Source organism: Cololabis saira, chromosome 17 (assembly GCF_033807715.1).
Source record: "Cololabis saira isolate AMF1-May2022 chromosome 17, fColSai1.1, whole genome shotgun sequence".
Lineage (NCBI taxonomy): Eukaryota > Metazoa > Chordata > Actinopteri > Beloniformes > Belonidae > Cololabis > Cololabis saira.
In genome coordinates this window covers 23798961-23818440 of record NC_084603.1, presented here as the reverse complement: position 1 = coordinate 23818440, position 19480 = coordinate 23798961, and the positions used below count along the sequence as shown (strand labels likewise).

The 19480-nt window shown below is 41.8% G+C and overlaps 1 protein-coding gene across 8 annotated transcripts in view; it reads right to left on the bottom strand.

The window, feature by feature from the left end:
- Nucleotides 1-19480, bottom strand: part of ctbp2a (C-terminal binding protein 2a) — a 70727-nt gene that overhangs the window by 32093 nt on the left and 19154 nt on the right. For 2 of the 8 annotated variants that reach the window (XM_061744615.1, XM_061744620.1), the window contains exon 2: nt 15398-15558. The exons of 1 other annotated variant lie outside the window; for it this stretch is intronic. In XM_061744615.1, the coding sequence (XP_061600599.1) occupies nt 15398-15455 (58 nt within the window). In that variant the 5' untranslated portion in view covers nt 15456-15558. Of the gene's footprint in view, nt 1-993; nt 3466-3487; nt 3693-4003; nt 4156-15397; nt 15559-19480 lie in introns of those variants that run through there. 5 more of the 8 variants (XM_061744617.1, XM_061744619.1, XM_061744614.1 and 2 more) reach the window with 5 other exon arrangements.

The following is a 19480-nucleotide window of genomic DNA, read 5'->3' as shown; positions in this document are numbered from 1 at the left end:
AATAAAAGAAAGGAAATCACTCCGTTTTGCTTTTGTCCAAATGACTTCATAAAGGCATAAGATAAAGCAGATAAGAGATATGCTTTGTGAGGAAAACAACCATCTGGAGAGGAGCACGCTGGCAAACACAAGCTTGTGTACTGTATAAAAATGCAAACTGTTGCAACAGATGCATACTCCCGATACCGCATAGTTAAGACATCTGCACATTGTATCTAACTTTTCTCATCTAGGAAATCTTAATGTGAACCATTCACATAGGAATGCAGCGGCTGACAGACTGTAACATGAACATGACGCACAGTTGTTAATATCCAAAATGTACCAGGAAAGATTCTCACAGCTGTTCATCCCAAATCTGCTGTACTGCACCCTGGCTAGGCACTTTGTGTTGCATTTAATAAAGAGAGTTTTCTTCCTGACAAATGATTATCATAAGATCACTGAAATAATAATAATAATTAAAAAAAGCTTGACAGAAAATGCAAAGAGTTCTGACAAATATGGCTTTGAGAGAAATAGGCAGACAAGATCTTTAGGATCATGTAGGGAAGCTATCTTTAAGTGGTTTTCACTCAAATATGGTCAATACTTTTGGATTGAGATAGGCATTAACTTAAAGATTTTCTTTTCTCTGGACACGTCATTTATCTACTGCTCACAGTGTGAGGACAACATAGGTAACAAACGACAGAACAAACTGAAAAGATTAGAGGACAGATAAAAGACCTTCTGCATTAACATCATCATAGTGTTTGAATGCATCACATATCACCGGTATAAGTTGGACTGAGATGGATTCACATACACAAATGACTTGTCAAATTAGAAGACGAAAAAAATGACTGCAACTTACTACGCAATATATTGTTTTCAGTGAGCTGAAGTCTCTTAGAAATGCATCACAAGGATTGTTTCGTAATGCTTACATAAACCATGCAACAAACTTAAAAGCTCAAGCACAAAATATGGAGAAAAAATGAAAAGATTTACTTGTGTCTGGAGATGCCATAGTGGACACGATGACTGGCGGACCAGTGCGCCGACTAAGCTTCTGGTTAGCAACCAAGGCACCTTGGTCTTGAATAGTTGCTCCAACAGGGATGATGGCATTGTCTAATGCAGGTCCAAGACCTTTCCGTATCAGCTGGGGACTAGGGTGGGGGCTATGCATGGGTGACAATGGGAGAATATTCCTGTCCCTCTTCATGAGCTCCATGGGGACTGTGTAATTGGTAGAGTATGCTTTCGGTACCTGTTGTGGTGGCTGCTGTAAAGCTGGCATGGATATGGGCATTTGCTGCGGCATACTTGGCATGGTATGAATAGATCCTGATATTGCAGGCATTGACCCAGTCATCTGCTGTGGCATTATCTGCATACCCTGCACAGGCACCCCAGACATTGTCACCCCAGAGGAGTAGGCTGACATAGGTCTTGACTGAACAGGCATAAGGGCTCCAGCATATGGCCCTGGGGAACGAGGTGGCTGGCTTGGGTAGCCCCCGGAGGCTTCCAGGAAGTGTTGAGAGGGGGCACTGCTGGGCCTCCTACCGATCACTTCTCCCATCCTTGGGGCAATAGTCTGCATGGCCCCTGGGGTCTGCGGGCCCATTAGATGTGGTTCAATAGCTAAAGCCTGCGAAACGTTTGGTGAATGGTGGTGCTGCTGCTGATGATAGATGTCGGAGCGATGGCTAAAGCTATTAGAGCGGCCTCGCATAGGTGTCTGAGGCCGGGATGGGGCTGGCGTAGTCTCAAGAGGCCTCTTGTAGTTGTGGACAAACCGAGACAGTACACGAGCCTGGCCAAGGTTGGGTGCCACAGTACGGACATCGTTTTCCTCCATGACAGTAAGCATGCTAGCAGAGTCAAATCCTTGATGGATGAGTGAGGAGATGGTGCTCTCTGAAAGACCTTCATTTCGTAGCAAAGAAAGGAATTCTGGATCAATTGTCTTCTTGGGCTCCACTGGTAAAGGTGTCTGTGGAGCAGCTGGAGGAGGAGCAACAATAGGAGTGGCTGCGGCGGCAGGGGCTGGAGTTGAGGCAGCCTGCACAGGGATAGGCATAGCAGTAACAACTGCTGCAGTGAGAATTGGAGCAGGAGGAGCAGGTAGAACAGCTGGAGGAGGAAGTGGAGCTGCCACAGGAAGATTAGGATCAGACATTGGCATGGCAGGTGGAGGTGGAAGAGGTGAATGTTGTTGAAGATGCTGCTGCAACTGTTCTTGCTGAATCTGCTGTGGCTGCAATTGCTGCTGCTGAAGTTGTTGCTGCTGTAACTGATGCTGTTGCATTTGCTGATGTTGCAACTGTTGTTGATGGAGTTGCTGTTGTTGAAGTTGCTGCTGTTGAAGCTGCTGCTGCTGTTGAAGTTGCAGTTGTTGCTGCTGCTGCTGTTGAAGTTGCAGTTGCTGCTGCTGCTGTAATTGCTGGTGTTGTTGTATGGTATAAGGCGGGGCTGTCTCTTGCCTCATAATTATACCTTGATTGGCAGCATCTACTACAAGACATGTAGCAGCCTGCTGCTGCGGATCCAGTGGGCAACCATCAACATCCGTATAGATCGGTTGGCCAGGCAGAGGCGGAGGTTCACTAGCATACCGAGGAGATGTATGCTCCATACCATAGTGAGCGGGAGATGGATCCCGGGAAGGCAAGCGCTGTTGGCCATCTGGCATCATCTTGGCAACAGTTATAGCACCAGGTTCTCTGTAAGCTCGATTCAACTCATGAATGCTTGGAGAAGGGGGAGGAGGAGGGAGAGGCGATGAAGGGGCTTGAGGTGCTGTCCTCGCTGGCTGACCTTGATCCCACGATGCACGAGCCCCAGGTGTCATTCCAAAATGTGAAGCTGACCTGCTGAGGGGATGAGGTGGCGGAGGCTGCTGTTCTGGCCGGTAAAGCCCCTCGGGCGGCCGAGGAGTCATGGCTGGGTCGTGAGAATAGTAATCCTGATGTGGAATGGATCCTCGGTGAGCCATGGGGCCCCGTTCGTAATGGTTAAGATCTGGCACGGATCCTTTTCTCAGTCCCCTCGGGTCGTGTCGTTCTGCATATACTGGTCCGTAGGGAGCTTCTTGGTAGGAATATGGAGCACGTTTCAAATCCAGGTCAGGGGGACGTACCCCTGGTGGAGCTTCGTACCACCCTCCTCCCTCTCCGTATGACAGGGAGTTCCGACGGCCTGCTACTCTTGATTGCTGCTCGTATGCGCTGTCACCCTGCCTCTCCCACTGACCGTCATTCCCCCCTAATGTGTCCCAACTGTGGGATCGTCCAAGATTCAGCTGTTTGTTAGGGACAAGCATTGGCAAAAAAAGAAACTTTTGAAAAAAAGAATACTAAACCGATGCAACCAAACACACAAAAGAGAAAAAAAAATGTTTGTAAGTTTAAGTCTTCATGTACAGCCTCAAACAAGAAAATACAGCAAAAAAGGAAGAGCAAGCAGAAAAGACGTGTTGCAAGGTGCACCGTTTCACCTGATACCGAGTTGTAATACTGTAGGTCCGAGCTATCAGATGACTCCCCTTTTGCTGGCAATCCTTGAATAATTAATCACTGGTCATGCCGGCTTGTTGTGCGAGAGGAAAGAGGACACCATACACAAAAATATCCACATCACATAACAAAAACACACACAAACGGTGCTCAAGGTAGCCCAGTTATTCCACGGAAGACCCAGTAACACGGTGGAAGCTTGAGAAAGCCACCAAAAAATTGTTAGGAGGGGGGAAAAAAGGAAAAAAAAAAGGATAGGTTGGGTTATAGGTTGGGTTGGGCAGGGGCTTGTACTAATCCAGTATGGTTTATCTCTCCCAGGGACATTTTACTCGCTCTGCCGATTGCTATAAGGGATTACATCTAAATAAAGCCTGTTTAATTCTCCTTCCTTCTGTGATGTTACGTGAACCAGATACCAGTGATAAAGATCATGGTTGAAACTGATTTTGATGCCACCCCAAAAACATTTTGCCCCCTCGTTTGGAGACACCTACCTGAAAATGCTGATGATGTGCTGTCGTCAACAGGTTTCAGACCTACCAGATACGCAGCGCGGGGAGGGGAGGACGGGGAAGGTGCGCAGCTTCAGTGAAAACAAATGAAATACAGTCCTCCTGACTAAGTCCCATGTGCTATCAGTGAACATCAAATCCACTCTGATTGGACACTAATCCCCCAGGCCCCATGCTTGCAGCAGAGCCACCACGCAACTACTGTCCCAACTCATTCGGAAATGTCCTTGATATCTCTGTGGTGGTCATCATCACTGCCTCACTCTCTTTGATTTGGGATCACTCAGATGGCGTTTGTACATAAACTGAAGGACACTAAAAATTACAAAACGTATGACGCGTGCAGCATGGATAATACATTCAAGCCACAGAGGTTGTCCCATTTCTGTTGCAGTACTTTACAAATGACCACTTCATTAGCAACATTACTAAATCATTTTAAGGAGAAAGATAAATGTATACAAATGCAGCACTTGCATAGAAATTTACAAGCTGGGGCATTTATATTAGTACATATGGTGCATTATTCTAAAACTATATGCACCTTCCCCCTCTTTCACAAATCTCCTCTGATCTCCTTCACTTAGAGAAGCTCTGTAATCTGGCTTTGCCCCTTTGTATAGAAAAGTAAAACACTGGGGGCGTTTGTGCGTGTGTGTGTGTGTGTGCATGTGCGTGCATCTGTACGATTGTAAGTGTGCCTACATATGTTTACAGAGGGGGGAGGGCTCTCTTTGTAAAAGCAGTTAATCCAAAGCACCTAAAACCTTTGCCTCTGAAAAACTCTGCTTGTCAAATAGCACAAGCACAGCAGGTTCTGTCCACTTATATAAAATGTACTGCAGTGTCAACTACTTTATACAATGCCTTTTCTAAAGGCTATACATCAAGATGTAACTGATGAGGGATAATGTTTTGTCTGGTTTTGTTTGATGCCTCACTTCCAGACTGAAAACTGAGCCCTTCTAAATGCCTGTTTATTAATGCATGAAAACACCTGTAAAGAGACGAAGAGTCCATTTCTATTTAAATCTAGTCTTGGTCGTTACCATCAAGGCAAAAAGTTAAGATCCTTATTGGACCTTACATTAAGGTAAATAAAGTCACAGATATATAATAAGGCTTATGGCACTGCATCATTATTTATCTTACAATAAATAAGTCAAAATAGAGGAGCAGTATGTGAAAAACTAAGTGAATATTTACTCCGTAAAAAAGGTATAGTCCCTGATGTTGGAGAGCTAGCAAGATTTGAAAATGGCACCTCCTCTAAGCCCCGCCCCCTCCTCCCCCTCCCGTCAGCGCTCCGTCCAAACGCTCCGTCGGGAACGCGCATTTGCAGGAGTCCAGATTTCCAGGACATTTTGGACAGCACATTTTCAACAAAACTACCCCATGTCTCATTCACCTGTAAGCGAGGCCGGTTTTGGGGGGGGGCAGGGGTGGGCTGTGCCCACCCAAACGTGCGTCCTGCCCACCTGTGTTGTTCTCGTTCACGAAAACGGAAACGAAATATGTTCGTCAACGACCATTTTTCACCGGAAGAAAACGAGACCGCACTAGACAAAAAACATGTGTATAAACAATAACTAGGACAAAATCATTATGCAATTTCATTGACTAATAAAGACTAAACGAAAATATAGTTAACAAAATAAATACTCCGCTAAAATCTATGGTCATTCTCGTTCACGAACAAAGACGACACAAAATATATAATTATAATGAACGTATCACTTCCTCCTGTCTCTTTTTCCATAGAGCGCCGCTGTGCGTTCGCAAATGCTCACCGGGACTGTCCGGGAGCACAGTTGTCTATCACTTTGTATTGGCATTGTGGTCAGGGTGCCTATATCGAACATACCCTTCCCCCACACACTCACACGACACAAATACACCCCCTTTTGAAGTTACCGCCAGCGCAGCATGCAGCCGCAGCTGCACACTATCAGACCCAACGCGGAGATTTCATAAAATAAAATAAAATAAAACAGTAACATGCTTTGCACGGGGATCGGTCATAAGTTGAAAGGAAAGAACACTACAAACCTGAAACGACACATCTCCATTTACCATAAAGAAATCAAGGTAAGCTAAGTTAACATAAAGTATGCTGCTGGTTGTTTACAACATTAAATCAACGTTGTGTTGTTGAGTGTACTGTCCGCTTAATGTTACTACAATAAAACCTACACAAAACTAGTCTACTAGTTAACTTACGTTAGCTTCTTAGCAGCGTAGTGTTGAATGAATGAAAGGTACTATTCTATTGGTGGGGCAACTATGGTTTCAGTTGGATTGCAAGTTTAGCCTATTTAAAGCAGACATACGTAAGTGCCGTTTTCAGGAGAAAATATCAAAAACAAGAAATTGCCAAAATGCTGATGTTTACAGTAGACTATTTTGTTATATACATTTGGAGTTCGTTTTTATTTTCTTATTTTCACTGACCTCATATCAATTTTCTTGAATGTGAACTAGCCCATTAGGCACTTTATTTTATTTTAATCGCAGATGTATATTTATTTGAATGCAACCATCAATGTGTCTGAATTGTGATCCAAATAAATGTGCAAATTCATGTCAATTCATGTTCCCTTTCTAGATGTATTTCTTAAAATTGACATTTTTATCAAAAGGATGAGAAAAAATGCGATGGAAAATATTTTTCGATTTGATGTACTGATAAATGTCTAAAATAATTGTCAGACTAAAACTAGACTAAATTGACAGACTAAAACTAGACTAAAATGCCAATATTTTTTGTTGACTAAAACTAAACAAATACATTTGCGGTTTCATGGACTAAGACAAAGACTAAAATGCTCGACGAGTTCGACTAAATATGACAAAAAATAAAAACGGCAATTGAAACAGGACTAAGACTGAAACAAAATTTAAAAATAGCCGACAAGAACAACACTGCTGCCCACCCAATCAAAGTTATGGGGATCCTTTATTTTTTTTATAATTTTATTTTTTTATAAATATAAAAAAATATCACAGAATATCTGTACCGTTTTTGATTGGGTGAGCACTGCGCATTTTTTTTAGACACAACAATGAATGCATACCGCAAAAGTTGTGTCTCGGCGGAGGGACCCGACGTCCCAGCAAAATAAGCACAACAGAGAAGTTCAGAACAGCACACAGAGCACACACTGAAGGCTGATTTATGGTTCCGCGTTACACCAGCGCAGAATGATGCGAATAATAATTCTTCAATAAAAGTAGAGGTTTTGGCAGTTTCATGGTCAGATGCATTCATATGTGTGTTTCTATTAGTTCATTATTCCCAAGTGAGAGGGATTTATCACAAGTGGACATTAAAGATAGTTTCCAACTCTCCCCGGGATGGATGTCCCAGTAAGTTCACCCCAAGGTCAGATCCTGGAATGCTTATAGAATTTAAATCTAAAAAACAAGAGCTACATCTCACACCCGACAAGCCTACATTAGCATGTTAAAACCATCCATTTGTACATTGTCTATACCCACTATTCGTATTCAGAGTCATGGGGATCTGCTGGAGCCTATCCCAGCTTCCTTCAGGGGAAACGCAGGGGTACATCAACCCAGTTAAAAAAGCTGGAACTTAAGAGAGCTGTGCATAAATAAATGACCACAAACCTCAAAGAACTGGAGCAACGCTGTGACGAAGACGGGACCAAAATCCCTCCATTGTGAGGGAGTCATAATGTCATACAGAACGCAACAAAAACTCTACAAGACACTGAATCATACTTATTATTCTGGAAAACGTTTTTGCATATATTATCTATACTACCTACATCCTTGGGATGCAGAAGTCCATTCCAGCTGGAAACGGGTGGGAGTCAGGAAACACCAGGGCCACGCAGAAACACAAAATCCAAGCATGCATCAACTTCCACAGTCAATTTGAAATTCAACAATCAACCTAACATACATATTTTTGGACAGCGGGAGATGATGAAAGAAAACTTAGCAAGCACAGGAACAAACATGCAAACTCTATCTGTACATAAAGGCCATGAATAAGATATGAACTGCAAGCCTTGATACATAAGAGGCACCATTGCTGCACCATGCAGCCCAGCTTGTTTTTACTAATTAATAATGTCATGTTGCAATATTTCATGCGTTGCTATCCACTAATATCCCACTAAAATGCATGACATGGCTGCAGCAAGGTTCTGGAGCCATCTGTGGATTCAGGCGATACAGGTCGAAAGAGACTTCCGACAGAGTGGCATAGGTTAAAGGAGGGGGTCTACAGTGTTTGTTCAGGACAGATGGTGTAATGCTGGGCATATTACTGATGTGTTACATGCCCATGTTGTATTTGACGTCATTTGACTGTCGGCGGACACAACACTTTTCTTACTGTGATCTTCCAACTTTTCCGTTTGTCACGTCATCTTGACGTGCCTGTTAATCCTGGCTCAATAATTTTTACTCCAAAAACATAATTTCCTCAGGGAGATTAAATAAAACATTCAATTCAACAGGCTCAGTTATGCAACAGATAAAATATGAGAAGTAAAAGCTTTATAAAATAATTGAATTGTGACATCACAGTGCAGTCAGTGAACCTGACTACTGGCACATAATCTGAAAACTATTAACTCTGAACTGTAATTTCCCTTTGAGCTGGTCCTATGGAAAAGCCTGAAACCATCTGCTCAAAACTAACAGCAACTTAGCTGGTTGTATATCATCCGCGGGATCGTGTAATTCATCTCATTCAGTTCAGAGGTGGTGCACCGCGGTGCATTCCTGCCTCTTGCTCAGCCATTCACTGTTTCATTCGGTTTTGCCAAATTACACCACCAGCTACCAGGAGCAGAAATATACGGATCTCTGAGGTAATATGACTGGGACGTTTGCTTGTCACATACTGTGAGTTGGGAACCTTTTGAGTATCACATCGCTATATTACTGAGCTGAAACCTTAAGACTGAGAAGACATCCTAATGGCAACTTCAATGTTAGTTTGGAGTCGCATGAATGTTTAAAGTGTCACAAAAATGTGGCCACATGTATCTCAGATCATCTTCACTACGGGTGTGCCCAGAGTGATCAGACCTGAAGTACTTAGAGCCATCCACTTGTAATCGAGTGATCCAGGATGGATGTTGAAGCCGAGTCTGAAATTTTTCACATTAAAAAAAATGAAAAAAATGAATGAGCAATTAGCCCACTCACTGTTGGAAAGGAAATTACTGGACAGAGACAAGAGCAATCACTCAAGGAGATCTTAAATGAACTGAAGGAGATTAATTATTAATTCACAGCAAATCAGTTTTGATTATCATTTTGATTTTCATTAAAAACAGCTGGGGTTTTACTATCTTTCATCATGTAAAAGCAGTATTTCCTTTGTTTTTAAGTATAACACAGGAAATACTTCCCTTGATGTATATCACTTTTGAAATTGTGTCAACAAATGTAAAAAAAAAAAAAAGAGATTTCCAGCTGACTGGTATATCCACACATTGACATCCAGATCACAACCGAACCGGGGCTTCTTTTCCCACCCTCTTCCACTCCTGTCATTACTCCATCTGGCCTCATTCTCCAGAGACTCTCAGTGCAGCAAAGTGGACCACACATCCCCATGAAGTCAACCTCCAGCACGGAGATCAGGGCAGAGGTTTGTTCTCAGGTTTGTTTATGTAATCCTGATAGGAAAGCAAATCACATAGTTGCGTTTCTCTCAGACCAAATGAATGCTTGACATTCAAATTCTGATGTTCCTCCATGTGCCATACTTTACAGACTGAGCTTACAAAGCCAGATTCACTGTAACAGAAGGATTTGGGAATTAAGCTGGGGATATTAGAGCAAATATAATACCACTGTACCACAAGCTTATAAATACTGTGGACTGAATAAGGCTTGACTGGTGTTTTATTCAAAATATTTTAAATGTATAGTAATGTCAGTCAAATTAACCTCAAGTGAAGCTGAACAGACTTCAGAAAATACTATTTTATATGTTGCATTCTAGTGTTTTTGGAAGATTTACTGCCTCAGGATCAGAGAAATTTGCATTAAGCTCCAAGTTACAAGACTGAAATAATGTACAACAGCTAAATCTTAGTCTAATGTGTCACCAAATACACATGTACAGTATATCTCCTTGCCAATCACCTCTTTCAGTCTCACTGCCACATTAATAATGCAGCTAAACCATCAGAAGAGCCAGAGGTGGATTGCTTTATGTACAGTATGTGTGCGGGTATGCAAGCATCGTGCATGTCACTGCATGTCAGAGCTTTTATCATGTAAACTGCAAACTCCTGGCTAAATCTTAGATTCCAGGGGTTCATATGCCACAAACGGATTTGGAAATTTACTATTTCCCCTCCAGCTATACACCCACGCAATCGCTTTTGCAGCCTCTTTGACCCTGGTCTGCTCGTCTTCTGGCGTGTGAGAGAGCGCAGTGGCCGCAGTGCTTGGTTTATGTTTCTCTTCATTAATGCATGTAATCCCTCACTAAAGCCTTGGTCTGTCATACATAGATCTATGAAATCACAAAACTATTTCAAAATGTCCCTAAAACAGACATAAAGTAAAAGCCACTGTCTCCTCCACTGCGACATCATGCACCAAATGCATGATTTGAATGTTAAACATGCACGTGTATGCATGGGCATGTGGCCGGATGCACTAACACAAAATTAAATTGCAATTCTGATACCGCTGCAAAGATTAATGCTCACAAATGACGCACATTTTAAAAGAAAAAAAAAACTGAGGGTAGCTGCTGTGTACAGTATGTGTTTCCAGTGGGATCTTTTGGTCTATGAAATCTAAATGGACTGTAAATGCAAGTCGAGGGCAATGAAACGAGTACTTAACTAAATAACAAATCATGGATATTGAAGTAAAACAGTTTACAGCTTACAGATTTACCTGTCCATCAGCTGTGCTATATGCAGAGATCCCTCCACCCATAATCCATCTCTTTTGGATGCATCCAAATCATCATTCATCTAGTCTCAAAGCCACAGATCTTTATAATATTTCACAACTGAGGAGTTCATTTTGAAATCAGCTTTCAAGGAGCTAATTTGTAATTTAAACTATCTAACTTTTAACTATATAAGTGCTAAACTACGGTATATGCAAGTTTAAACAAAGGCAAGACACTAGTCATACGAAAAAGAACAAGAAATATCAAATTCCCAAATGACAATAACAGCAAATTCCCTTTTCTTTCCGAAAATAATACTTTATACCATTTTTTTATATTTATGATGCTCTCCTTTTGCTCCATCCGGTTTCTTCATCCCCCCTCCCTGCCTCTCCACAAAGCCTATACAAGGGTTTTGGGTTTTCTATGAGGAGCCTGGAACAAGCCTGAAGACCGGGTGAGCAGTGTCAAGCAGGGGGAAGGATGGAGACGGTCCCAGACAACACTCCGATGACTTCATACCAGAGCTGAATGCCAGAACTTGGAGAAGAAAAGAAGATATAGAAGCAAAGTGATGGAGTAGAGTCCTACTAAACAGCTCAGGATACAGCGACTCCATCCATCACACCCAACTAGAAGAGGATGGCATCAGGACACCCCTCCTCACTCTCCCTGGTTCTCATTTCTGCTTAATATGAAGTGTTTTATCGGGTTGATTAAATGTGAGAATATGAATATTCTCAGGCTGAATTACACAATGTGTTATTTTTACTGGCCACAACATGTTAAAAACGCTTCCTCCAGGTGTACACATGACAAAACGAGACACAGAAGCAGAGCAGAAACACATCCATCCAACTTCGAGCTAAAACAAATCCATGGCAAGCATCATGATAAATTCCACTACCCCACCTTGTGGTGTTTGCATCCAATCACAGATTCATAACTTGTAAATCAACGGCCGGGAACGCGCCATTGCTGCGACCTACTTCGCGTCGCAGCCCCTCTCCCATCCAAGCTCTGCCTGGATCAGTCAAGCAGCTCTGGCTAATGGGCAACAGCATCGTCTTTGCACTGCCGCCTGAGCCAATGCATGCTGGGTACGCAGATGGAGCGGACAGAAGGAGACGCAGACAGACAGGGAGATTGGGTGGGGTGGGGGGGTGAGGCAGTATGGGAACTGGTGCTCACATCAGATGTTTGTCACAGTTCCCTTATTGCAGTTGCACTTAATCAAACCCGCAACAGAAGGAATATTTGTACCATATAGGCTCCTGCACAAATTAAAAAGTGCTGTAAGGATTATTAGATAAATGTCTAACTGTAGTTCTTGGATGAGTGATTGCAAACCAATTTTAAACAGTAGTGTTGCGATTTTGCATTTGCTCTCAAAGCGCTGGAACAAATTATTATTGTTATTTTCATTGGACCTGTCAGAGTACAGTGTATAATACAATACTGCCCTAAAAACGTTAAAGAATTTCTTATTTTATAAGCAAAACAGTGAACTTACAGACATACAACTCAAACAATCTCCTCTGGAAACACCTATTTTAATAATTGATTAAATGCCAAAAGTGTTCCTTCTAAAAACAAACATTTTCTGCTCCGAGCTGCTCCAATTTGAGCATTTCCTTCTTTTTTCTATATGATTGTAATTCGAACATACGTGGACTGTTGATCGCACAAAACTAGTTTATCACATCAGACATCCTCAATGATAAAACCTACACTGTTCCAAGAAAATCTACGTTCCATCACCGTGACTACTTTCGATGGGAGCGAACAGCCACACTTGATCAGACGTTTCGAATGTGATTTGGGCCACGGGCACGGCTCAGTTAGCCACTCATCACAATGAGTAAAGATCTAATCAATGCGCTCCGCTGTGAAACAACAAGCATTGGATTGACACAGTTCTCCTCCCAAGATGAATGGAGATATGGGAAGCAGCTCTCTGCGTCTCAACAAGAGCAACCCGTGACGGCGTCACAATCGCAATCACAATCACAATCACTTGGCGACGCTTTCTGTTTTCGTCAATACACATGGTATGACCCCTGATTTCTATTTCATGCCTCGGCCCCGGCACTCTGTTTTTAGATTAAAGCGGGTGGCTTTAGCATTATGGTGCAGAACATTGCATGCCTCTGATTTCCAAACACCCTTTTTATATAGTTGAGTAGATGATTCAGCAGCCTCTGATCTTTTAACTTCCACCATGTGAATAACTCTCTTCTACACATTTTTTTATGAGCAGCTGTAAAGTCCAACGGCAGCATAAATAAATAAATAAAATCATTCCTTTTTATCATTTTATCATTTATCAACAGACTTCATTGTTGACAGGAGACATGGGCACCGCAGCAGATGAGTGGCGGCTCAGGGAACGTTTTAATTATGATATTTAGACAAGACACACTCACTCCTCTTGTCTAAAGTAGGAAAAATACAATACAATAAAATAAGACGAGAGAGGAAATATGTTTCCAGCTTCAGTGGTTTATACAATTTTGAGATGCCACATGTGGCTCTCATTCTGAGGGTGGAAACAGCAACATCGCTGCTTCACTTAGGAATCTGTAAAATTGTGTTTCTGAACCTCGATGGGATGTTCCTAAGAGATAAACAATAAGGAACATTGCTATTTGATACTCTGTGGTGGTTTTATGTAATATACATCAATCTTTCCATGAACATCGTCTGGTTCCATTCGAGCAACAATCATTAATTTAATTGTATAATACTAAATATTCAAGACCAGCAAAACATTTTCAAACAGCATGTTGTGTCATTCAGTTAGTTCTGTTTTCATCTGTTTTAAATATTTAAAAACAGAACTCCCTTCTTGAATCCTTCAAGGATCCACCTCCAAAAAACAGTAAAAACTGTTACTTTAGACGTGGACCGATGTCAATGAGACATTAAGAAATGAATGACACTGTTGATAATCAATGACACTACAGATTAGAAAAATATTTTAAATTGTTAAAAGACAATAAAATATCTAGAAAGATCACATTTTTACATCAACAATCTTGTGCATTTCATATTTTCTGAAATGTTGTGTTTAAATATGTAAATTAGGTATCATCTTACCAGAAAATGAGGCCATGTGCATATATTTCCAGAACAGAAATGTAAATATTGTATGAAGATAGCCAAAAATTCTTGTTTCATTTTGTTGAAGAATCAAAAGGTTGTTTAGCGACAGCAGGAGAGATTTCTTAATTTATTTCTGGCTCCATTTGGCAAAACGACCTTCAGAGGATTCGTATCGTTGGATTCTGCTGGTACCAATATGGTCCAACTGATATTATTGTCATTAAGATAATTACGATAATTACTAGATTTATGGAGCATGCTGCATAGGTGCAGATGCAGAAGTCACTCTGACCAAGAAAGTTCAGCCTGCATGGACTCAAAATTAAGCAGGATTTGGATGAACTTCAGCACAAACAACCATGACTAATGTTTCCAGAAACAGCCAAGGAATACGGACAGAACTGGACAGCGAAAGAAAATGGACAGAAGTTGGGCCTGGAAAGAAAAAGAAAGCACTCTTGTGGGGGGAGCTCTTTTCTGTCGATTAGTTGTTCAGCGTGAACCCACAATCTGATTTAAAAACTCCCCGTTTTCAGAAAAAGCAAATAGTGTAGCGTACACTCCAACAAAACTGATTAATCATATTTTCTGAATTCGGCTCTTAAGATGATAGAGGCACAGCAGCTACAGTACATTACAGAAATGAAAATGCACGAGAATAATCCTGTGCTGCAAAGCACAGCAAGTGCGTTTGGGCACCCATACACACACTTAAACACTCAGACATGTAGAGGCTCTTGAAATGGTTATGTAAAAAAAAGGAAAGAAATAGAAAAAATTAGGAAGAAAAAGCAATGGGAAACGTGCCTTGCTCTGTGTTTTTCTCCATCTTAAACAAACACACACATATGTAAATGCACAGAGGCACACACAAATCAATCCCACAAGCCACTACAATCAATCCAGGAGCTCAGCGGAGTGCTTCGCTTTATTACAAACTCCCTTCTTCAGCTCTCTAGCAATCTGGAAACGTCAAACTCAAGTCTCATTTGGCCATCAACCAGGCCTTTCTCTCTCTTTTACACACACACACACACACACACGCACACACACGTGCACACGCACACACGCACACGCACACGCACGTCCTCTGTGCTAGACATCCTTCAAAGATGAAGTATGAAATCTCAGGCGGTCCCTCGGCTCTCTTTGAGACACGCAAACACACTCATGCCAGCAATCCCACCAGCTTCTCGCTGAATTTGAAGCAGCAGCCTGAAACTCTGGCGGTGGGCAAGACTAGATGGACAAAATGGAGACTCGTACACACTCAAGTTTCATGAAACGGCAGTCCAGCAAATACCAACAATGCATGTCTGTGTCCACTATCTCAAATCAATGCGTGATCAGAGAGAAGGAACGCTCACCCTCACAGATCCGGTCCAGGCGCTGCCGTTTCACTTTATGCTTGTCCACCAGGGCCATCCCGTCACGGATTCAAACGCACTCTCCTCTCCCGGTTCTGGTATCCTCCCTCTGCTCCTTTAGGTCTTCAGTCCTCAACAATTACTTTGTGGATGTTTTACACCTGAAATTCAAGACGGCAGGGACCATGACTATCACTGGATGTCATTCTAGACAGCGTGCACAATTTTCTTCTGTAGCTGTTTTGCACCATTATGGTGCAATATCTAACAAAAAATGCTGCAATTTAATGTTGCGCAAGTAGTTATCTTACAGCTAATTTACATGTGCTCTCAGGAGGCCACAATGCACATAGTGATTTACAGTGACATATAACATAATTCCTAATTATGCAAACCAAAACTTCACTTATGCTTTATGAAAAATGCATGATGTGCAAATTAAAGAAAGGGAATGTGCTTGCCCTGCAAAAGCCAACAAAATGCAGCGTCAGTAGTTAGAGAGTTGGGTGATTTTCAGCAAATCTTTTATTCGGGTCAATTATTAATCGTTATTTCTCTGCTTCCTGAAGATACGTTTCAAGATGTTAAATCTCTTCACCCCATAAGCCTGGCAAAATTATTTAGCTGTCTTATTATATATATATATACATACATACATACATACATCATGCATACATACATACACACACACACACACACACACACACACACACCGTATATCTTATATTATTTACTTTGCAGAGACTCACCACTAGAGGGAGCCTCCTCTCAGAGGTCACCATTTATTTATTTAGATTATATTACAAAACGTCACCTCTGAAACCACATTGTTTAAAATCAAGCGGACAAAAATACACATAAAGCTTTGCAACTGATTATGTTTTTTTGTAGTAGTGACAACTTAAAGACCAATCTTCAGCTCAGTCTGGTGGACACAACTTTTTGTGTGTGTGTGTGCAGGGAACAGTAGACAAAGAAAAATAGAGGCTGGCACAAGAATGCGCGCACACACACACACACACACACACACACACACACACACACACACACACACACACACAAAGACATAAAAACGGCAAGCATAAATGTGGGCTTTAACACACACACAAACATACACGGAGCAGCGACTCACACGGAAGAATGTGGGTCAGTTAGTCAGCAGACAGGAGGAGGTTGTATCAGCAGAAAAAAAAAAGACATAAAAGCGGGCTAGTGGGAGGGAGAGGAAAGTACTAGAAAAACATAATCTAACAGGATGAATACAGTGCAACACCATCCTCCTCCGCTTTAACTGTAGGTCTGTCAGCACTTTTGCATTTGTAACCTCCGTTTCATTCCAGGTTTGGGCCCAATCCTAAAGAGCTGCGCTCTCAGAAAGGCTTTCAACTTGGCCATCTTTGTGGTAATAAAGTGTGTTGTGATCATGCAAATAAATTAAACTTAATAGTTTTGTATTTTAGTGGGTAGTGAGGAAGGTACACGTTTTTGGCAGTTACAACAATAAAGGTTAAAAAAAACGCCCGCTACCTTTTCCTTTCCTGCACAGCATCAGTTTCAGTTTGTCAACACATCCATGTTTTACAGCTTCATCTGTGATCCTCGACCACAACGTCTACTTTTCACTTCTTTCTAATATTTAACTAATCCAAGGACCATCCTTCACGAAAGAGATTGATAGCCGAGACTCATGCTTTACACCGTTTTCCACATCATTACACTTTTCATCAAAAAGGTACATGGTTATCCGCGTTACAAAACACAACTATGGCCACGTAAATGCTGCCTCACAGAAAACAACACCTGAGGCATATGTTCCCTTCTCCACATTCACAGCCACTATTCAGACATGTGGACAAGCACACCTATGATCCATTTTCTGCTCAGACCGGGCTGTTTCTTTTAATATGATCAGCTGCAAAGGCAGGAGTGCAAGGTGGAGCTCCGCAGCCAAAGTGACTTTAAAAGAAGCACCACCGTAGGCGTTAGATTTGCCTCGTTCTTCGACACAAACACATCTCAGCTTGCTGCACCAGCCAAGCTGTGCCTCAGCCTTCCTCCTCCACAAGGTATGCCCTTCCTGTCAGAGAGCTAAGGTCCCACATGTGGGAGTCAGAGGAGAAGTAATTGAGCAAGAGGGAAAGCAGGAAACAGTCACTCAGAGCCAGGGGGAAGGAGGGGAGGCCACACCGCCTCGTCTATGAATAGACTGGAGGAGACGTGCATGGGCATCTCTGGCTCTGTGCTGCATGAGCACCAGCTCAAAAGGTTGCAAGAGAATCTGGTCATCTACTCTCAAGTCTCCTGATACAGACTACTCTTCACTAAGGGCTCAGTAAGGCACAAACTTAGTAACAAAAGCTGCTCTAATCATGCAGCACAACAGGTTTGCATAATGCACAAGGACATGGCGGCAATAAAAGATGGAGCAGGGACATAATACAAAGCTTTATACTCCAGTATGAATTGGTTTAATCATCACTTTTTTTATAAACTGCAAAAAGGATGAGTGTGTTTATTTAAAGAAGACTTTACATGTTTTGCAGGATATAATGTTTAAAGTAGAATGATATGAGCACTCAGTATTAAAACCATGAGGTGGATATTAGTGATTGTTGTGTTGCAATCCCAAAAGAACCAGTGCAACAAGATTTTTTTTGTATTGAAATTTACAACATGCACTCCTACAACCTTTTCCCCATTATATCGCTAAAAAAATCCTTTCAGATATGACGGGTCTGGAACGATGTTTCAAACGAAAGGAGAGCAGACCGCACAGGCTAAAACAGAGAGGCATGCCCAGCAGCGGCGGTATACATGACTTCAATTCCATAAATCACATCCAGAAATTTGAGTCATGTAAGCAGGAGATCCAGTCCATTTCCAAAAGAAAAAAAAAGAAAGAAAGAAAAGTCAGTCAACTTCACCAAAGTGAGTTTAAAAGTCAAGAACAGCTCTGAGCAGAGCTCTCAGCCAGAAGAGTGCCAGAGAAGAAGTGCGGTTATCCTGGAGCCTTTAGGACCAAGGCTGCTCAATCGTTGCTCGACTAAGTGCTGTTATGTTATGTAAGTTAACAATAGGGGGACTGACCTGAGAGAAAACACACTCTCAGAGCTGAAAGAGTGGAAGTGAAAGAAAGAGAGAGAAAAAAGTCAAACACATGCCGACAAACAAAAATACGCGACTCCTGGGACCGTCTGGGCTCTCTCTGCCCGACACCGCGTTAGTCGTGCTCGGGTGGCCATGTTCACAGGTTCTCTGACCAGTCTGTGAATGCTGCTCCTTCACGGTCAAGGGAACAGCTGACTGGGCTGACTAGCGACGCAAAACCTCACATTATTCCTGTGGATGGATGCTTTTGTCTTCGACATGCAAGGACTTTGACCATGTGACCCGAGAAATGCAGATATTTTGAATTTTAACTGCACCCTTGATTGAGACAGTTGTTACTGTACATGTGCCGTTAGGGCTGTTCGATTTTGCCCAAAAATAAAATCTCGATTTTTTTCTCTCAAAATCCGATTTTCGATTACGATTACGATTATTTTGTGAATTGACAAAAGGCAAAGAAATGATTTCAAATATGCTGTTTTTTTTATTGAACATTTGCCCCATTGGGCTTTAAGTGCAAACTTTGCTCTTATTAAACCAAAAATGAATGAATAAAGTGCAAAACTCTGTAAAATAAGTTGAAAAAAAGTTTTAAAAAATATAATAAAATATAAAGTTTTATCTCTTAAAAAAAAAAAATCAGCAAATCAGCACTTACAAACATACAGTAAGTTATATTTCCAATTAAATAAAACAAGACATTTTCTAATTAAACTAAACTGGGTCTTTGCATGCTAAATAATAATGCAACCCATGAAGGAGGTAGAGGTGTGTAATGTCACTCATTACATTTGCTATTCACATTTGCAAGTTTTTTTGCTAGGAACACGAGCCGGTCTACGGCATCTGGCTTGAGGGATGCCCGGTGGCATGTTACAACGCCCCCTCCTACACTAAAGAGCCTCTCCCATGGGGCACTTGTCGCAGGTATTTCCATCAATCATTAATATGGTATCAATCATTAATATGTGTGCA